We start from the raw sequence: 20,586 nt of genomic DNA, 5'->3' as shown, positions 1-20,586 counted from the left end.
CTGCTGTGTGAAAGCTGCCCTACATTGATCACAGCTGTACGGCTTCTCTCCAGTGTGAACTCTCTGATGAATCTTTAAATATCCTGATGATGTGAAGGTTTTGTCACAGTGCTGACAGCGGTGATGTTTGACTCCTCTTCCTCTCCGTTTCTAGACAGAAAAACAGAGAGTGAGTTAGTGAGGTGCCGGTAGAGATCTATCTTAAACTAGAAACTATGTCCACATTTAGAGCATGTCTGTGGAACAGAGTTTGACTGATGCATTACCTTTCTTAATTATCTGCCAACATCCCCATTATGGAGTTGCATTATGGGAAATGTAACATCCAGTGTTTGTTAGTTTGTGATAAATAAACTACTTCTGATCATGTGTGGCCTCCCTTTTTATTGCCAGCCTTTAGCCAGGCGGTAACACATGGGGGGGGTCATCCAGGATTTTTAGTGTCAGGAAAGTTGTAAATGTAACATTTTCCCACAGATTTTTACATTGCACTTGTATCTGTAGGGGTTATGGTGTTGTCTTTATGTTGCTGGACTAGGTCTACTGCAGTAAAGTAGGCTGGGGGCATTGAACCTGAGTGGACAATGTTCAAAGTTTCAATTGCTGAAGCTGCTTCTGCATGTTTGACAAAAGCTAGAACTGTGTCCAGGTTCTCGGCAGTAAGTCGAACTCGTTCCAGGTGAGGGTTGGCCTCCGCCAGGGCTGCACTTTGTCACCAATCCTGTTTGTAATATTTATGGACAGGATATCGAGGCGTAGTCGGGGCGGGGAGGGGTGACATGAATATATTGAATCTGTTAAATTAAATTGGTAGAAATGTACATTACGATGAACTTGAATGCACATTATATGAAAGGCCCTGAGGAGATTATCCTCTCTGATTTCCCCCGGCCTTTATTTGCCCGTGTTGCCCCCCCGACCACTATCAGAGGGCGGAGTTTAATGACTACCGGTTCTTCTTTGAGGAATTACGGTATAATATATAAATCCTAAAAGACATTTGTGAAACCCTCTTTGTGTATTCATTAATATTGAGATTAGATTTCTGGGAGTCTTCAGTCTGGAGTAACCTCTTTCCTTCACTCACCTCCTCCTTCTTCCTCTTGCTCCCTCGCTCCTCTGAGTCTCCCGAGGCCTCCCTGACACCTTTCCTCTTGCCCTCCTTCTCCTTCTCCTCCTCCTCTTCCTCCACCTCCTCCTCCTCCTTCTCGTGTTTCTGCATGTACTCAGCGGTAAGGACGGGGCAGTCCAGGTGGTCTTGCGGCTCCCATGTGTTCTCCTCACTGGAAAGGTGAGTGCAGACAGAAGAACATCTCCTCACACTTTGTTTTTAGACAATCCATTCTCACTCTAATTCATCATTCCTATTAGTCCTTTTTCTATTTCTAAGGTTATTTGTAGGTCTGCAACTTAGAGTCAAAATACCAAACCTTCACCTTTGAGGGCGTGATACAATGCTGACATTTATTTGCAATATGTAAATATATTATATATATCAGGACCAAGAACACCAATTATTAATATTATAGACTCATACTTACTCTGAGAACCCCTTCCATTTCAGCAGAAACTCTACTCTTCCCTTCACCACTCTGCGGTCCAAAACCTTCTCCACCACATACTCCTCCTCCTCCTCCTCCTCCTCCTCCTCCTCCTTTCCTGCTCCGGTGGCCAGCTTGCCGTCTGCTGAGGACTCCTTTGGTAGACCCAAGGGGGAAACATGCAGAGATAATGATACAAGGGTTAGAAGAACTAATGGGAGGTGTGAGTGAATTCTAGCTGACCATGTTTACTAGAACCAGGGTTGCAGTGGTTGCCCGTGTGCAACAACAGCTGGAACAGAAACGCAGAACCGGTCAACCACTATCTGGAAGTCGGCAGTTCACATAGCTGTGCCAAGCCGAGAGCCAGCTTTACAACAGCGGGAGCTGGAGGACACTTGTCTCCTCCCCCCCTGACCGGTATAACAGTAGCGGAGCTGCAGCTAGCTGCCATCGGCGAGTCGGAGACACTACCCAGCACGTCAGCGGCAGTGCTGGGCCAAGGATCAGCGATGCAGCAGCGGAGGACCGAAGGTTGCCTGCTGTCGCCCGATGCGGTTTCCATCTCTGCTCCGCTGCCCTTGATCCACGCCAGCGGTGGGGGAACGCTGTGCTCAGCCAACGTCAGCTCGACTGCGCCCCCGGTTGGTCTGAGCCGGAACCAGCGTTGCAGTGGGAGGCCATCACCACACGCCCGGAACAAAAGGACAGAGTCCACACAAGGGCAGACGTAACATTCGTAACCCAGTACTCAGAAAACATAAACAACTCAAATTTTTTTAGGACACTTAATGAGGCTAGGACTGTTTGGGACCCGGTGTTTAAAAGGGGGGGCTGTTTGGGGGGCATCTAAATGTACGCAGCTTGGTGACAAAACGTGAACAGGCTGAACATTTGTTATGTAATTCTAATGTTGATTTTATGAGTTTATCTGAAACATGGCCCACCAGCTCCTCACCTGAAGCTGCTGGGTCACTACCAGAATACCAAACTTATAGGAAGGATAGGGGTCAAGAGGGGGGGGGGGGGTTCTCATGAATGTTAAGAATAACTTGAAAGGCAATCAGATCAATGGCCCAGTAACATCACACTGGAACACGGTGTGAATCTCTCTCTCTCTCTCTCTCTCTCTCTGATATGTAGTCGTACAAAAAGAAATCCTCCTTTTTGGAGATTTAAATGTCATTGGGATAACAAACAGATAAAAAACATCTCAAGCTTATAACAATTTTTTTTAACCTCACCCAGAAATAGAACAACCCGCCAGAATCACACATCACACTCACTCTAGAATTGACTTAGTTTTCACCAAGAAACCAGAAGGATTATAAAACCCAACCTGTTAACAGGTCCCTCAGACCATGATGTAATCTTTTCTTCTAAAAAGGTAAAACGTCAGAAAATCCATATCACACTTCAACAACCACACTAGTAATAGGACAACTCCCAAGAACCAACTAGAAAACGTGGACAGAGCTTTGAAAGATGTTGACTGGATTGTCTTTATGGACTGAGGACGTGGACGCTGGCACTGACTTATTCCTCTGGAAGGTCAAAGAGGTGATCCTCTCTTTCTCCAGGAGGGGGCGCCATGGGAGAAAGAAGTCCAACTCCCCCCCCCCCCTGGCTTAACCTGCCTGTTTAGAGCTATTAAAGCATAGGGATCAACTACTCTGACAATCTATTAGATCTGGACTTAATATAGACAGACTTAGTTTATCAAGAGCCAGAAATAAAGTTAAGTCTGAACTACGAAAGGCTAAAGCAAACTTTTTCATCCAAATTATTAAAACGCTAGTTAAAAAAATATGGCAGATCATAAATAAATTGACAGCAAAACAACCCAAGCAGGAAATTAAAGGCTTAGAATTCAAATGAACACCTGTTGGTGAAAGACCCAGTTGGTCTATCACAAGAGCTTAATTCCTTCTTTGTTAGGTCAGTAGCAGATTTGGTGAAACAGTTCCCCATCTTCCGAGGGTTCTGATCAGCAGGTTCCTACTCTACCGGACAATAATCATCCCAGATTTTATATCCAAGAGATTACAGAACCAGAACTCATTGATACCATTACGGCTGTGAACACTTCTAAAGCCAAGGATATGTATGGGCTTGACAATTTCTGATCTACACTATGACACCCCCCAGGTCATCTGGGACAGGTAGTTCAGTTTCTATGCTCATCATATCTGGAACAAACTCCCAGAAAACTGCAGACTCTCAGTTCTGTTTTTTTTTTTCCTGATTTCCCCCGGCCTTTATTGCCCGTGTTGCCCCCCCGACCACTATCAGAGGGCGGAGTTTAATGACTACTGGGTTTTCTTTGAGGAATTACGGTATAATATATAAATCCTAAAAGACATTTGTGAACCCTCTTTGTGTATTCATTAATATTGAGATTAGATTTCTGGGAGTCTTCAGTCTGGAGTAACCTCTTTCCTTCACTCACCTCCTCCTTCTTCCTCTTGCTCCCTCGCTCCTCTGAGTCTCCCCAGGCCTCCCTGACACCTTTCCTCTTGCCCTCCTTCTTCTTCTTCTTCTTCTTCTCCACCTCCTCCTCCTCCTCTTCCTCCTCCTCGTGTTTCTGCATGTACTCAGCGATAAGGTCCAGGTCCAGGTGGTCTTGTGGCTCCCATGTGTTCTCCTCACTGGAAAGGTGAGTGCAGACAGAAGAACATCTCCTCACACTTTGTTTTTAGACAATCCATTCTCACTCTAATTCATCATTCCTATTAGTCCTTCTTTCTATTTCTAAGGTTATTTGTGGGTCTGCAACTTAGAGTCAAAAAACCAAACCTTCAACTTTGAGGACGTGATACAATGCTGACATTTATTTGCAATATGTAAATATATTAAATATATTAAATATATTATATATCAGGACCAAGAACACCAAGATTAATATCATACTTACTCTGAGAACCCCTTCCATTTCAGCAGAAACTCTACTCTTCCCTTCACCACTCTGCGCTCCAAAACCTCCTCCACCACATACTCCTCCTCCGCCTCCACCACCTTCACTGCTGCTGTAGGCTCCTCCTCCTCTTCCTCCTCCTCCTCCTTTCCTGCTACGGTGGCCAGCTTGCCGTCTGCTGAGGACTCCTTTGGTAGACCCAAGGGGGAAACATGCAGAGATAATGATACAAGGGTTAGAAGAACTAATGGGAGTGTGAGTGAATTCTAGCTGACCATGTTTTACTAGATTCAGATCTTCTGTTTGAATGGAGAAAATGTGAGGGCTGATGAGGGGACCAATCCATAGGACTTCAGAGTGTCAAGTACCTCCTGCATTCAAACTGAAAGAACTACTACAATGTAAGTCATGAAAGTCATTAACTGGAGCTCCACGCTACATGCACAGTAGCCTGGATCAACGCCAGCTCATTAGGCAGAAAATCACCAGATGTTCCTCGCCTTGACAACTCAGTTTGTTTCAGGAAACAACAACAAACTTTGAGCTAGCGAGCTACACGCTGAAAATGGAAAGTTTAGAAAAAGGTTTTGATGGTGCAACAAGGCCGGCCTGGTTGGTTCTTTAAGGGAAGAACTGGAAAGATTCCCAAAGAATATGTTTACCGCCATTTTCTATCTAACTGGGATGTTTTGGAGTGATGGAGCAGGATTGCTGAGGACGAAGTAATGTTCCACAGGCTGATCCACTGGTAAGAGCTAGTGACGTTTAGCCATGTATGCAGCTCATTGAAATAGCTCACTTTACCGTATTGTGTCAACAGTTAACTTCATTTTATATTCCATGTGGCTAGGGTTGGTGCCAATACCTGATATTTGGTTCCTCTAGTTACTACGTTACTAAACTCACCATCTGCCCAGAACTGAAGCCTTACTTTTGGATGTGTAGTCCGTTAGTTTGTCCCTAGTTTCCTCAACGACAACACAGAACGCGACCCGGACCCACTGGTGCCTCCAGCACCAACATTAAATCCAGCAAGTTTTATAGTTCAGGATCACCAGCAGCACCAAGTTATAATCCAGTCCATCACATCTCTTATTTAGTCTGGGTTAGGAAAGTAACGTGTAGTTAGGAGTCTGGTGCCTTCAGTCTCTTCCACATGGTGAAGGATGGTCTAAGGTGAAGGTCTACAGTTCATTATTAATTAACAACGGTATCGGGTATTGACAGATACACAAAGACCAGGCATCGGGACCGGGACTGAAACAGTCAGATCAGTGCATCCCTAAATAAAACTGGAAACAACCTGGTCCCATCAGCTGATTTGCAGCAGACATTTAATTTTTAGAGTCTAAGTCCAGCAGGAGTCCTCTCAGGACAGATCTAGGAGGTCTACGCCACACTACTACTACTACTTTACAAAGAGACAACCATTGGACACCAGCAAGCATTTGGGGGACCAGTGGAGACACCAGGGCCAAGCCAGGAAGGTTCTATGATAGGAGAACACTGACCTGAACATGGCTGCTATCAGAGGCCCAGTCTGCTGCTGGTCTTCTGGGGACCTCGTTGCTCCGCTGCTCCTGGTACTGGTTGTCCTCCATTCCTCTCTGGTCCTGAAGTCCAGCAGGTCTCCACTGTGGTTGCTTACACTGGGAAGAAATCTAAAGGGAAAACATGGACACACAACTTTATTAGGTCATTTCCCCTCACACTGCTACGGAGGCCTTGCCCTCTTCACACCCCCAGCCCCCTCTTTCACACCTCCCCTGGCCTACCCCCAGAGGTGGGTAGTAACGAGTTACATTTCCTCCGTTACATTTACTTGAGTAAGTTTTTGAAAAAAATTGTACTTCTAGGAGTAGTTTTAAATCACTATACTTTTACTTGAGTAGATTAGTGAAGAAGAAACTGTACTCTTCCTCCGCTACATCAGGCTCCAATGAGCTCGTTACTCGTTACCACGCTTCATTGTTTTTACCCCCGCGTACGTCTCATTTTAATGTTTTATTTTGACAGAGAGAGAGAGAGTCTTCCGCTGAAGGCTCTACCACATGACTGTGCTTAACCAATCACACGTCATTGTGCAGTCACGTGACCATACTCGTTTCAGATTAGATTAGATTCAATTTTATTGTCATTACACATGTACAGGTACAATGCAACGAAATGCAGTTTAGAGAGTTTAGAGAGCCTCCGAGCCGCAGCGAGTGAAAGCGCCGCCACACACACTCTGAAAAGGATATATGCAGACAGCAGGATAATACAAGACATAATGCACAAGACTACATACATGAAGGAATAATTGGTGTGTTGTCTGTGGATGAGTGTGTGTAAGACACCAAACTGTGTGGTCGTTGAAAAACAGCTCAGTTCAGCCCGGCCTTGACCATGGAGGTGGTGTGAGGGTGAAACACAAGAAAGAAATAAACAAGGCAGTCAGATGGCTGTGGGGCTGGATGGGGGGGGGGGGTGTGTATGGTGGTGTGTGAGAATGAGTTGTGTGTGTGTGAGTGTATCGCGTCAGACTGTCTGTGTTGGTAAAGCTCAGTCCCTCGGCGTGACCTTGGAGAGATAAGCCAGTGCACGGGACAAGATAGAATGGCAGCTGCAAAGTGTTTTTCCTGCTCGGGCGAAAGGGGGGGGGGGGAGGGGGTCTGGGAAATACTCAATTTCAATCCAAATTTATAGTGAAAGCATGTTTACCTTTTAGGAAAAGTGTGAAACAGCAGCTACGTTATGCGTTGTGTTCAGGGTCTACCAAAACAAACGGACACGTCAGCGTTCAACAACTCAACGCTGACCTGAGGAGACGTAGCGGTGGTTTATTTATTGTTTATTTCAAAGGATCCCCATTAGCTGCTCCAAGCAGGTAGTCTTCGGGGTCCCAAACATACATCGACAATTTTACACAAATATATCTTATATAATTCACACCCTGACAATGCAAGTACTAACAAACTATATAATCAAGAATGATATAGCACAGGATACAACCTCACTCAACCAAGTTGTAGTTCCTGCTGTGGAGAGGTGATGTTTGTCTTTTAGGTTACATACAGATGTTTTACACATGCAGTATCCATCCTAATTTGATGTGACAATTAATTTATTGATTTATGACTATAATTTGCCTGAAGATGATTATTTTTTTATCTTTGTCTGTCTGATTGATGCTTGTGTTAAGAAATAATCAGACGTTACTCAGTTACTCACTACTGAGTAGTTTTTACATCAAGTACTTTTTACTCTTACTCAAGTAATTTTGGGAGGACTACTTTTTACTTTTACTTGAGTCATATTATTCTGAAGTAACAGTACTTTTACTTGAGTACAATTTTTGGCTACTCTACCCACCTCTGCCTCCCCCCCCCCCCCCTCCAGCCTGCCACCGTCACGACCCTCAACATCAACAACAATAAGACCATCAGGCCCCCCCCCCCACCCTGCTCATCAGCTACAACACACAAAACACAACACACACACAAAAGCTACACACACACACACACACACCCCACAAGCCAACACACACACACCAACGCTACACCACACACAAACACACACAACACCACACACACACACAAAAGCTACAACACACACACCCAAAGCACAACACACACACACCCACACACCTACAAACAACACACAAACACACACACACACAACGCTACAACACACACACACACACAAGCCACAACACACACACAAACAACACACACACCACACACACAACCTACAACACCACACAACACACACACACACACAACGCTACACACACACACACACACAAAAGCCACAACACACACACACAAAAGCCCACACACACCCACAACGCACAACACACACACACACACAAACGCTACAACACACACACCACAAACTACAACGCTACACACCCCGTGTCGTGTAGAGAGCAGTAGTTGAAGAGTTTACCTGAGTGTGTGCGGGGTCACCTGGAGCTCTGTCTTCTTAAAACTCACTAAGAACAAAGAACACAGCTATCCCGCCGCCAGCCCGAGATCACAGGGAAGACACGAGACTTCCGCTTTCCTCCAAGGCAGGGTTTTTCAGATTAAAGGTTCAAATGAAAGAAGGCCGCCGCCTGGAGGCCAGGAGGGGAACAACAGCTCCACATTCACTTAATGGATCAGTTAGTGGTGGACTGGGACTCAAGTCCTGGACTCAACTCCAGGTACTTGGACTTCACTTGACTATTAAATAATGTACAGCATTTTAATAACTAAAATAATGTAAAAAATAAGGAGAAATTAATATTATTTTATCTGGTGGAGATACGCTGCTCTATACATGCTAAAAATAGTGATTATTTACATGGAGTCTGGTGGAGATATGCTGCTCTATACACGCTAAAAGTAGTGATTATTTACATGGAGTCTGGTGGAGATATGCTGCTCTATACACGCTAAAAGTAGTGATTATTTACATGGAGTCTGGTGGAGATATGCTGTTCTATACACGCTAAAAGTAGTGATTATTTACATAGAGTCTGGTGGAGATATGCTGCTCTATACACGCTAAAAGTAGTGATTATTTACATGGAGTCTGGTGGAGATATGCTGCTCTATACACGCTAAAAGTAGTGATTATTTACATGGAGTCTGGTGGAGATATGCTGCTCTATACACGCTAAAAGTAGTGATTATTTACATGGAGTCTGGTGGAGAACATTAGGATAACCACCCGTCCCAGCGTTTGAAACCCAATTCATACGTCCCGCAAATTGAGACCGTGTCAAGCTATATGATAAATTCTTGCTCAAATAATAAGTTGGTCTCTATATCTTCGAGCCCCAGGCAGCCTGACGAACATTACTTGACAGTTCAGCACGCTACTGTTGCCGCAGCCACACCCACGTGACACACCCCTCAGTTTTTCGTTGTTGTCATGACAGCACACGCACGTGCAAACCAGACACTGGGAAGCAACTTTTAGATGCTAGCTTTCCAATTCGAAAAATGGAGAACGAGACGGAGTCTGAGCAGTCTGAGCCAATGCCACCGTCCATTAAAAAGAGAAGGTGTGGGTACAAGAAAGACTGGGAAAAGGAACATTTGTGGCTGAAAGGTGTTGAGGGCTTTTTGTGACCGTTGCAAAATATTATGAATCTTTATTTAGAGAAAAACACACATTGGTTGGCCTATTCATGAGTTTACATCAGCAATTACACATGTTTAGGGGAATAGGGCAGTATTAATATATATGTAAGGTGGAATGTGCTAGAAATGGGTAAACCACTACTACCGCAGGCCATTTTAACATTTCATCAAAGCACACTCTAATCTGTAACTTCATTTTAGATATTAATAATAGAAAATTTTCAAAATGTTATTCTAACTAGTCATCTACAAATTTAATTGTAACTAGTCAGAACTACATTTAAATCCTCAAATAGTACAAGTGGCTGTTTTAATATTTAGTAGCTAGACTGGATATTTATTGCAGATATCTGTATTTAATTCTTCCTAGTGAGGAAGAACTTTCTAGATATCTGAACTAGATTTGATTAGACCATGTCCCCATCCTGTTGTGTAGACCAGTTTTTATTAAAGACCAGCAGTGCTGACAAAGCTCTGCTTCCTGAACATTTCCTCTAGTGATGAAGTCACTGCTTCCTCAGGCCTTGTGTTCAACACCTGCTTTATTTTACACTTTTTATTCTACAATCACATATTTACACATTTCTTTGACTCATAAACCATCTTACAGAATTCATGAAACCAATAAAAAATGGCCAAAGTGACCAGTAATTATCCAAAAGACTTTTCACACAAGATAGAAGCATCCATTAACTTTTTCTACCCGGTATAACAAGGACACATACTGTGTTCTGGAGACATTATGGGATGGAATAGGCCTCACTCTTAAATGAAGCTTCATCACACAATCAAATATTCAGCTATATGTTTTCTGGGGCTGCTCATCAAATATTAATAAATGTGGATCTGATTACATAATCAACACATTAATTTGATAGATCATGACACACGTTATGTAGACGATATCTATTTAAACCTCTGTTAAACCCACAGACATTTATTATAACTTCCAGAAGAAATCAGTTTCTAAAGACACCAAATATGTCAAGATGAAGTTTGATTCAATTTGTAAAGAATTGCTGCACATTTAACATATGATAATAAATGGAAAAAAGTGTAAATCAGTCACCACAGAAAACAGATTCTGTAGAAAATAAGATGTAAAATATATGAATATGTACATTTGTTCCCTTGATTGAAAATGAATCAATACCTGAAATGAGATCAGTGATTAGTTTACTCTGACAGGAGAGATGATCAGAGGGGCAGAGTTTTTACCACAATCGTTATTGCATGGACTAAAGTATGGGAAGAGTTTCTCAGTGAAGGAGCAGCCAGTAAAGGAGTAGATAAGAGCTGCAGCATCTACGTCATGAAAGGAGACCAGACCCTCCTCATAGTCCCCAAACACCCCCACCTTCTGAGGAGGAGACTTCAGAGAGAGAAGGACACCAGGGCCAGCAAGAGCTCTGTATTCATTTCCATTTCTCAACCATATCGTCCAGTAACCATTCTGAGGTGCTAGTGGGATGTCTCCCTTCCTGTTGATGGACTCTCTGGCCACTCCTAATTCCCATTTAGTCTTTCCTTTAACTTGAACCTCAAAGTAAAATCTGCCTGAAGAGAAACTCTGTTTTCCTAAAACACTAGCATACTCAAAAAATCTCTCTGGGTTGTCCGGGAGATTCTTCCTCAGATCACTATCATTCACTTGTTTTCCATCATCACACAGGATGAGATTAGGATGTGCTGTATCAGGATCAAGAGTCACATCCACTGCATACTGCTGGACCCTCTTCAGCTCGGCTTCAAGCAGCTTCTTCATCTCTTTACTGATTGTCTCCTCCAGCTGAACCACAGCTTTCACCACAGTCCCCTCATATGATGATGGACGGACGCTGACCTCCGTCCAGTTCTTGGTGGGTGGAGGTTGTTGGATGTTTAGGGACTGGACCCTCTGGAGAAGATGGAGGTGGTCTTCAGAGCGTGAGAGCTGCTCCACCTCAGTTCTTCTCTTCATCAGCTCAGAGATTTCCTGTTCCAGCTCTGTGATAAAAGCTTTGGCCTGTTTTTCTGTTGTTTTCTGCTTCTCTTTGATGGTGTTGATGAGCTCATTCAGGCCTCTCTCAACAGACTCCTTCAGAGAAGTGAAGACCTGAACACCTTCCGCTATCTCTCTGTCTGCAGTTTTCTCACTGAGGTCCACAGACTGTTTGATCTCCTGAATCTTCAGTCGTCTCTTCTGGATCATCTGCTGAATTTCAGCCTCTGTCTTCCCCAGCTCTGCCTTCTTTCCTTCATATTCTTCTTTCAGAGGAACAACATCATGTGTCTTGTGGTCTAAAACAGTGCAGAGCATGCAGACACATGTCTGGTCGGTCTTACAGAACAGCTCCAGAGGTTTATCGTGCTCCGTACACATCCTGCCTTCCAGGTTCTCCACAGGGTCGATCAGCTGATGTCTTTTCAGACCTGACATGGTCCGATGAGGCTCCAGGTGAGTCTCACAGTAGGAGACCAGACACACCAGGCAGGACGTCAGGGTCTTCAGTTTGGTTCCAGTGCAGACGTCACAGGGAACTTCTCCTGGTTTGGACACTTCTTCAGATGGCACATTTTTTGAAGCAGCCATAAGTACACACAGTGTGAGAGAAAAAAAATCCATGTAATTAAAAAGACAATTTCTTTTAAATTATTAAAAAACAAACAAAAAAAACCTAGCATTTGTGGGTCTTATGGCTTTGTGTGGGTGTGTACAGCTGGACAACGTGTTACTGCAGAGTGCAGAAGTTGTATCAGCAGGTCACAGGTAACAATCGGTTCCCTTACAAGTATTGTGTGTCTCTTTAATCCCAAAAATACAAATTAAAAAGGGTGACTGACCTCGTGGTCCTGAGCTGGTGTCTGGCAGACTCTGCACTAGATCCTTCCTGTTCATCATCTCTAGAACCTTCTTGGTCACCTTCCGAGCTCCATCTAGCTGATAGGTGTTCACCATCACATCCACCGTGTCCAGCCTTTCTGCGTTCTCCAGCTTGGACACTTTGATGCTTTGGTAGCCTTCCAGGAGGTCTTGCTGTAGATACCATTTGAATTTCATAAACTCATCTCCTCCTAAATCCTCCAAAGTGTTGAAAAGATCCACTGTCGTCATCGTGGCTTCATGCTAGAATCAGAACTTTTGACAACCTGAAACACAAACGTATCAGAGCAGAAGTTCTCATTTGCCAACACAGGATTTAAAGACAAGTGCAAAGCCCCCAGGGTATTTGTAACTTGCGTTTGCACTCACATCTTTTTTTACTGTATTAGAGCTCTATTTATGTCAACAACCAGTCAAGAAACCAAGACGATACATATCCTCTTCTTCCATTTCTACTTTCTTCATCAACAGTTGCTGTAATGTTGGGCTGCTGTTAAAGCTTTTAGACACATCACAGCTGCTTGGGGGACTTTACTCAGGTCAGACTTTCCTCCTGATAATTTTTTTATAAGCAATGACTTAATAAATGCTATCTGTCAACTCATTTAAATGTGTGATAAAGTAATAGCATAATATATCTTATTCCTCTCTTTATAATCCTGACGAGACATCTTTGCACTGTTGGATTCAAAAATTTGAAATTGCAGACTTTAGTTTAACAGTTAAACAAAAACTAGAAAGGATTCTTTAGAATAGAAGAACTCAGATAATCCCGGCTTTACATGACCATAGTTCATCAGAGGAAATAATCTATATATTGTCCTCTGCTGCCATCCTCAGGAGTGTTAGAGCAACAGGAGGCAACAACGTCTCAAAAACACCAAAACATAATGCTATAACTATATTCTAGTTCCCATATTTCAATGTATGATATGTAGAAATAATTAACTAACTAAACTAAAATAACCCAACCCAATGTGAATATGATTTCTTCAGGCAACTCAAACAATAAAAGAGATCTATTCTTGATTAGGGTTGCTTGATTCTTTACTTATTGGGTAATTAGAGTTCATGCATATCAAAATATTACACTACAGTGAAATATTTTGATATGCACGCATTAAAGTTAATTTGACTGGTAAAACAGTCAAAGTCCTTGTTACATTCCACAGTAATAAAGATCATCATTGTTAAGAGGTAAAACATTTTGGATCCATTTTTACTTCTCCCAACCATCCAGTATATTAAATTAAAAGTCAATGTAGATTTTCATATTGCAATAATATCATAATCCTACATTGAATCATTGTGAAAACCAAACTTTCTAGATGTTGTGTTGTTATTTTGGCCAGGTCATCATCAATAAAGCTAATTAGTACATTTATGATTTTGTCCATGTCTACATTAGTTACCTCATGTACAATTATTAAAAAACTTTACTTTGTTTAGCTTTTCATAAAGCTAGATGTTTGATTTTTTGTAATTTAGTTATTTCTAGACAGGGACAGCGCACAATAAAATATTAATCTTGTCCAACAAGAGAACATGTTGTCCAGGTTCTAGCAGAGTCTGAGACAGACTAACCTCTGGGACAAGGCCGTTATAGAACTATATAAATAATAATAATATGACTATATAAATAATAACAATATAACTATATAAATAATGGCCATGCCGATTCCACACAGACAGCTATGTCAAGGTAGTTTGGGCTTTAGATACATTTTACACAGTGGCCAGAGTTAATGACAGTTATTTGATAATTGAATCATTATTTGTCATTTGTCTTGTTGTTTTAGCCTTGCTAGCAGCACCACACCAAACACTACCATAATGTACCAGAAAGATGACATCATCATCAAACTACAACTTTAAGATTAACACGTGGGATTGGAGTGATCACTCTAATCACACGTTGTAGGATTACCCGGCTCCAGTAACTGACAGAGACCAACTGCAGGTTTCAACTTGTCCTTTCAGAAACCTCTGGATGTGGTTTTACTCAGTCTATAGTTCAGGATTAAATAACCCTAATATTAATAAGGATCTTTATCTTGTTGTTGAGGACGTGTGTCCACAAATCAAAACCAAGACAGATTTACACTTTTGATGGGATGAAGGTTGTGACACACACCTGTCAATCAAAGCAGCTCTCGTTGGGACACTCCCTCATATCTCAGCAGTGAAGTCAGCGGAGATTAAAATCTAACTTGTTTCCTGGTGCTGATTAAATCGGACTCAACTGAACATAAAAAGGCTCATTTTGGCCAAAACGTCCCACATCATAGAATAATTACTGAGTTACTTCAGATCTTACAATAGTGCTGAAAGAATGAACCACTGCTCTCATCTTAAAGTAGATCATGTAGCCCCAAAATCTCCCAAATGATAGGCGAGTTTCTCCATCAAAGGTGTGTGATGTTACCTGTTAAAGTCCCGTTCAGATGAGGTCAAAGAGACGTCGTCCCTTCATCAGCAGACACTGACAGATGCTGCTGCTGTCTGTCTTCATCTGACTGACATCCGTCACATCACCACACCTTGATATCCAGAAAGGTCATGTGACCTGAGAACAGGACCCGGTGGGACCTGTAGGGCTGCCAGTCAGCGCTCTGATTGGACAGTTTTCAGGTTCATTATGTAATGAGGGAGGAACAGTCTGAACGTGTAACAACATGTAGAAAGAGTTTGACTCCAAGGAATCTGTTATTATGTTGTTAGGTTGGTTTCCTCATGTTCAGACATGATTTTAGTCACACACAACTTTTCTCTGGTTTATAAATGGTGCATATAGCTGCTGTAAAGGGAAGAAATCTCCCAGGGGAGCATACCCCCCTAAGATTCGTCTGAGTCCCCAATGTTACCAACGTCTGGCCCCGCCCCTTCACCCAGACAGGGTTTCCCTGGCTTATTAACAGGAGGTGAAGAGAGGTGGTACTGTATGAGTTTGGTACTGTACCTTATCCATTAGATAAGTTAGCTTGAGGGGGATCACTGAGCTGTGTAGACACCCTTCGATAAGAGGAAGAAGAAGAATACTCTTCACTACTAGACGCCCAAACTATTTACCGGACCATTGGCATCCTGAGGGTCTCTCAGTGATTGGTTAACAGCATAGTGACTCCATGCTGACTGGCTCTCTGGGTCCTGGTCCATCCAGTGGTTGCTGGTTGCTATGGTTACTGTAGTGCAACAATCACCATGACTGTGGAGTCAGCACTGCGGTTTTATGGAGTTCACCTGTTTAAGTTTCATAAAGAAACACCTGCATGATTTTAACAATATAATTAACTATTGACGTTTGTCTTGACAGGGCTTATATACAACAGCAGGACGGTCTTCATGAACAACTTTAAGCTACAAATAAAACGCTTGTTGTTTTTTAGATTCCTAATCCAGATTTAAACTCATCCTGTTCACTTAGATACATATTTTAGTGTTTTGCAGTGATGTGTGTTTGCCTTTGACCACTGAAACTAAAGGAAAATATATTTGTCTTTGGTATGATTCTTGAAATAAGAACCTTCATCCAGTTTTTCTTACAGATGTTTTGGACGTAGTTTAACCTTAAAATCACGGTTGTTGGAACCAAACGTTTCCTCCTGCCACTGCTTCACATTAAAAGGTTCATTAAATCCAACTTGTGTGTAAACCAGCTTTTCTGTTCTCACTGCTTCCTCAGGCCTTGTGTTCAACACCTGCTTTATTTTACACTTTTTATTCTACAATCACATATTTACACATTTCTTTGACTCATAAACCATCTTACAGAATTCATGAAACCAATAAAAAATGGCCAAAGTGACCAGTAATTATCCAAAAGACTTTTCACACAAGATAGAAGCATCCATTAACTTTTTCTACCCGGTATAACAAGGACACATACTGTGTTCTGGAGACATTATGGGATGGAATAGGCCTCACTCTTAAATGAAGCTTCATCACACAATCAAATATTCAGCTATATGTTTTCTGGGGCTGCTCATCAAATATTAATAAATGTGGATGTTTTGCTTCATTTGTTTGCAAATGAACTCCAACTTCATCTTGACATATTTGGTGTCTTTAGAAACTGATTTCTTCTGGAAGTTATGATAAATGTCTGTGGGTTTAACAGAGGTTTAAATAGATATCGTCTACATAACGTGTGTCATGATGCATCAAATTAATGTGTTGATGATGTCATCAGATACATATAATACAACCTGGTAACTATGAAGTGTAAATCAATCAATACAGGAAATAGAAATAAATCAATAAATGAAATAAGTGAGAGGAGAATGCTATTCATAATACTATCTACGACTCCCCCCCCCCCACTCGACAGCACACTGGCTGAGACCCCCCCCCCCCCACCCTCCCAAATAGGGCCCCAGAAGGTGATTGCTGCCTGTGGCTATCAGACTATATAACTCCTCCTCCAGCATTACACACTTAGAGAGTCACAACTGGACTAATAACACACACGTCTACATCTGAATCTCAATATTCTTGGACAGTTATGTCTAATAATTACTCAGTTCCATGTGCAATATCTATTTATTCACTGATGCCACTCATGTTGACGCTGTACTTTATGTTCCTACTGTACTCTATATTTACACTATACTTCAATAGCATTTAGCAACAGAATCTTTCAACCATGGCCGTATCTACCATTAAAGGACACGGAGGTCCAGATCTCCTCTGTATCACCCTCACCCCCCAAAAAGAGATGAAACTGCCTAAATAAAACTTGTACAACACCAAGATACAACTTGTTCCTCTGTCTGGTCATCTTGTGTGTGTGTGGGGGGGGGGGACGACGACAACTGAGTAGGCGGTGAAGTGGATGTTGCCGTGGTAACTATCCAGTATATGACCATCACCATTGTTTTTGGGTATAGTGTCAACAAACAGCTTTTCTTTCTAGTGACTACAGCAGGTACTTAACAGACAAATTAGTGTATATAACTAGTAGAAATGTACTTTTCAATCCTATTAATCTCCAGACATCTGACAAAAAGCTCCCTCGCTGTCGCGCTGCATATAAACAGTGCAGTGGCCGTTGATGCCATCCAATATTAATGTAATGTTAGCTAGTTTCACTTGGATGAATGTTAGCGTTACCTTATATGGTGTGCTAGCTGGTTAACTGTATGATTAATGTTGTTATCTTAACATTATGAGAGAACAGTAACCTTTAATGTAACCATACGCTGTTACTATATAAATAGATCAACTGAGTTGTGTTTAATGTCTTCACTGAGACAATCTGAAATGAAGAGACTACTTCAGACAAAGCTTTCCCTTGGGAAGGGACGAGATGGACAAGATCATGATGAGACCCAAAGACAATGGAGGGCACTGTATTCTCACAACCCCCCCCCAACCTAACTGTTGTGCAATGCGCATATTTAGGTCAGGGAAATAAAAACTAAATTTGGAGGTCTGTAACGCTCAAATCACAGTCCTATTTTCAACCTAATCTTACTTTTTCAGATAATCTCACTTAATTTTTTATTTCTTGCACTGTACTCTACCTATGTTACTTCATACACTTATCAACTCTTTTTTCTAAGTCTTATTTTTTACCTTGACTGTGAGCAATTGCAACTAACAATACTAAACTAAAAAGTATTCTGGTTCTGATTAGTTTACTCTGACAGGAGAGATGATCAGAGGGGCAGAGTTTTTACCACCTTCATTATTACCAGTATGGAAGAATGGGAAGAGTTTCTCAGTGAAGGAGCAGCCAGTAAAGGAGTAGATAAGAGCTGCAGCATCTACATCATGAAAGGAGACCAGACCCTCCTCATAGTCCACAAACACCCCCACCTTCTGAGGAGGAGACTTCAGAGAGAGACGGACTGGAGGGTCAGCGTGATGTCTTCCTTCCTGTTGACCGACTCTCTGGCCACTCCTAAACGCCATTAGTCTTTCTTTTAACTTGGACCTCAAAGTGAAATCAGCCTGAAGAAAAACTCTGTTTTCCTAAAACACTAGTACGATTAGAAAACCTGTTTTAGCTTTTTGGAATTGTCTTCCATACATCACCATGATTCTCTTGTTTCCCATCATCAGACAGGATGAGTTCAGGATGTGCTGTATCAGGATCAAGAGTCACATCCACTGCCTACTGCTGGACCCTCTTCAGCTCGGCTTCCAGCAGCTTCTTCATCTCTTGATGAGCTGAGCTGGAGGATCCTTAAGAAACTTGAGGCTTTGTCCAAATCCCTCAAAAAGTTTTTGTAAATCCTCAGCCGTCGTGTCGAACGGTGTGACAGTTACTGAGGCGTCGTATCGCTCTCGTTTGGTTGAGGGCTAACTCCTTTTATACCTTCCCCTCAGTAACCCCCCCCCCCCCGTCCTTTTATACCTTCCCCTCAGTAAACCAGAGGCGAGGCCAGAGGCCTTTTCTGATTTTTACCCCAGACGTCCCCCACTAACGGGCTCTTGTCCCCCTAACCCTAACCCTGTATATTTTAAGCACTGCAGGTGGTTAAAGAGGAGTCTTAACTACCCTCACGGGGGGGAAACTTCTGCCCTCAGAAAGCTGAGGGGTGAGAGAGAGAAATTAAATGACTAAAATCAAGGAATACAAGTCTTTTGGTCTCCTAGCTCACAACAAGCTCAGGTAGTTTTATTATTTGATAATCAAAAAACAAGTACAGAATACAGAAATAATCTTTTCCCTTTCTGTTCTAAAAGCAGAGAGTATCCAAATCAGAGAATAGAAGAATCCCGATAAGTGGGTATGCGCTGAAGAGAGAGTCCACATCAACTCATATTTATAGTCAAAGTCAAGGCAAGTCAGTTGGACTGGTGGTCGTGGTTACCCTCTGTGGTCTGTCCTATAAAATCCACTGAAGAGGATTTCTGAAGTGTTCTCCAGCTGTTTGCTGTTTAAATCCCAATCTTTTATTGGAGGTCCTGTGGTCCGGTGCTGTTCTGGGTCCAGTCCGTTGCCGTCTGAGATCCGCCGAGGAATAACGCTGTTCGCTCTTTGTCTTCCCTTTTTACATCTTTCTTGGAACACACACATCTCTAACTTTCCTCCCATACACACACATTTCCCTTCCTGCTCTGGGCGTGTCCTAACACCTCCCTCTCACTTCCCTTATTCTCTACACACACATTTCATCACATGCTTATTCATAATCACATTTAAATCCTAACCTCCTTCATTCTTCACAGCTTGGCTCTGAAACATGTTCACAACGAGGCAGTGTGAATGAGCTGGTGTTTTTTAAGGCTACCACCCTCAGAAAAGGTTTTCCCACATTGTTCACACCAGTACGGCTTCTCTCCAGTGTGATTGCGCAGGTGAGATTGAAGTTGGCCAGACGTAGAAAACATTTTCCCACATTGTTCACACCAGTGCGGCTTCTCTCCAGTGTGAATGCGTCGGTGAGATACAAGGTGACCACTCATAGAAAAGGTTTGGCCACATTGTTCACAGCTGTACGGCTTCTCTCCAGTGTGGATGCGCTGGTGAGCTTTAAGGTTACCACTCATAGAAAAGGTTTCACCACATTGATCACAACCGTACGGCTTCTCTCCAGTGTGGATGCGCTGGTGAGCTTGAAGACTACCAATTCGAGAAAATGTTTTCCCACATTGATCACAGCTGTACGGTTTCTCTCCAGTGTGAATGCGTTGATGGTATTTTAGTTGAATCGGTCGTCTGAAAGCTGCCCCACATTGATCACAGCTGTACGGTTTCTCTCCAGTGTGAATGCGTTGATGGTATTTTAGTTTACTCGGTTGTGTGAAAGCTGCGCCACATTGATCACAGCTGTACGGTTTCTCTCCAGTGTGAATTTTCTGGTGATTCTTTAAAGATTCTGATGTTGTGAAGGATTTCTTACAGTTCGGACAGTCGTGATATCTGGGTCCCTCTCCTATCCGTTTCTATAGCAACAGAGAAACAGAGAGAGAGATAGAGTTAGTGAACACCCTGATTTAAACCCTGGTCTGGCTCTCACCCACAATTTTACCTCTTCATACAATTTGTTAGACTGGGTGAGGCCAGCCCGATCTGCTGCTGATCTGATTTCACCCTGCAGCTCAGACTGGAAACCTGGACATGTATCCTGCTTCTGTTATGTTTGAGGGACCAATCACAAACTGGCTTATCCACCTGGCGCGGTATTGCCGGATTTATATATACAT

The 20,586-nt window shown here is 42.6% G+C and overlaps 3 protein-coding genes across 6 annotated transcripts in view; all 3 read right to left on the bottom strand.

Moving 5' to 3' along the window:
- LOC116677099 (E3 ubiquitin-protein ligase TRIM21) overlaps positions 1-14,951 on the bottom strand; it is a 55,874-nt gene extending 40,923 nt beyond the window's left edge. For 3 of the 4 annotated variants that reach the window (XM_032507767.1, XM_032507769.1, XM_032507768.1), the window contains exon 1: positions 12,393-12,678. In XM_032507767.1, coding sequence (XP_032363658.1) covers positions 12,393-12,663 — 271 coding nt within the window. In that variant the 5' untranslated portion in view covers positions 12,664-12,678. Of the gene's footprint in view, positions 1-4,049; positions 4,055-5,189; positions 5,201-12,392; positions 12,679-14,857 lie in introns of those variants that run through there. The other variant, XM_032507772.1, reaches the window with a different exon arrangement.
- LOC116677103 (E3 ubiquitin-protein ligase TRIM21-like) overlaps positions 9,998-20,586 on the bottom strand; it is a 58,339-nt gene continuing 47,750 nt past the window's right edge. The window contains exon 3 of the mRNA XM_032507778.1: positions 9,998-12,095. Coding sequence (XP_032363669.1) covers positions 10,741-12,095 — 1,355 coding nt within the window. The 3' untranslated portion in view covers positions 9,998-10,740. The remainder of the gene's footprint in view (positions 12,096-20,586) is intronic.
- LOC116677097 (zinc finger protein 239) overlaps positions 19,491-20,586 on the bottom strand; it is a 9,032-nt gene continuing 7,936 nt past the window's right edge. Inside the window, exon 3 of the mRNA XM_032507765.1 lies at positions 19,491-20,325. Within this exon, the coding sequence (XP_032363656.1) occupies positions 19,627-20,325 (699 nt within the window). The 3' untranslated portion in view covers positions 19,491-19,626. The remainder of the gene's footprint in view (positions 20,326-20,586) is intronic.

The sequence above is a fragment of the Etheostoma spectabile genome, unplaced genomic scaffold (genome assembly GCF_008692095.1).
Source record: "Etheostoma spectabile isolate EspeVRDwgs_2016 unplaced genomic scaffold, UIUC_Espe_1.0 scaffold00004385, whole genome shotgun sequence".
Taxonomy (NCBI): Eukaryota; Metazoa; Chordata; class Actinopteri; order Perciformes; family Percidae; genus Etheostoma; species Etheostoma spectabile.
The sequence above is the reverse complement of the archived record's forward strand: the minus strand, read 5'-3'. Positions and strand labels throughout refer to the sequence as shown.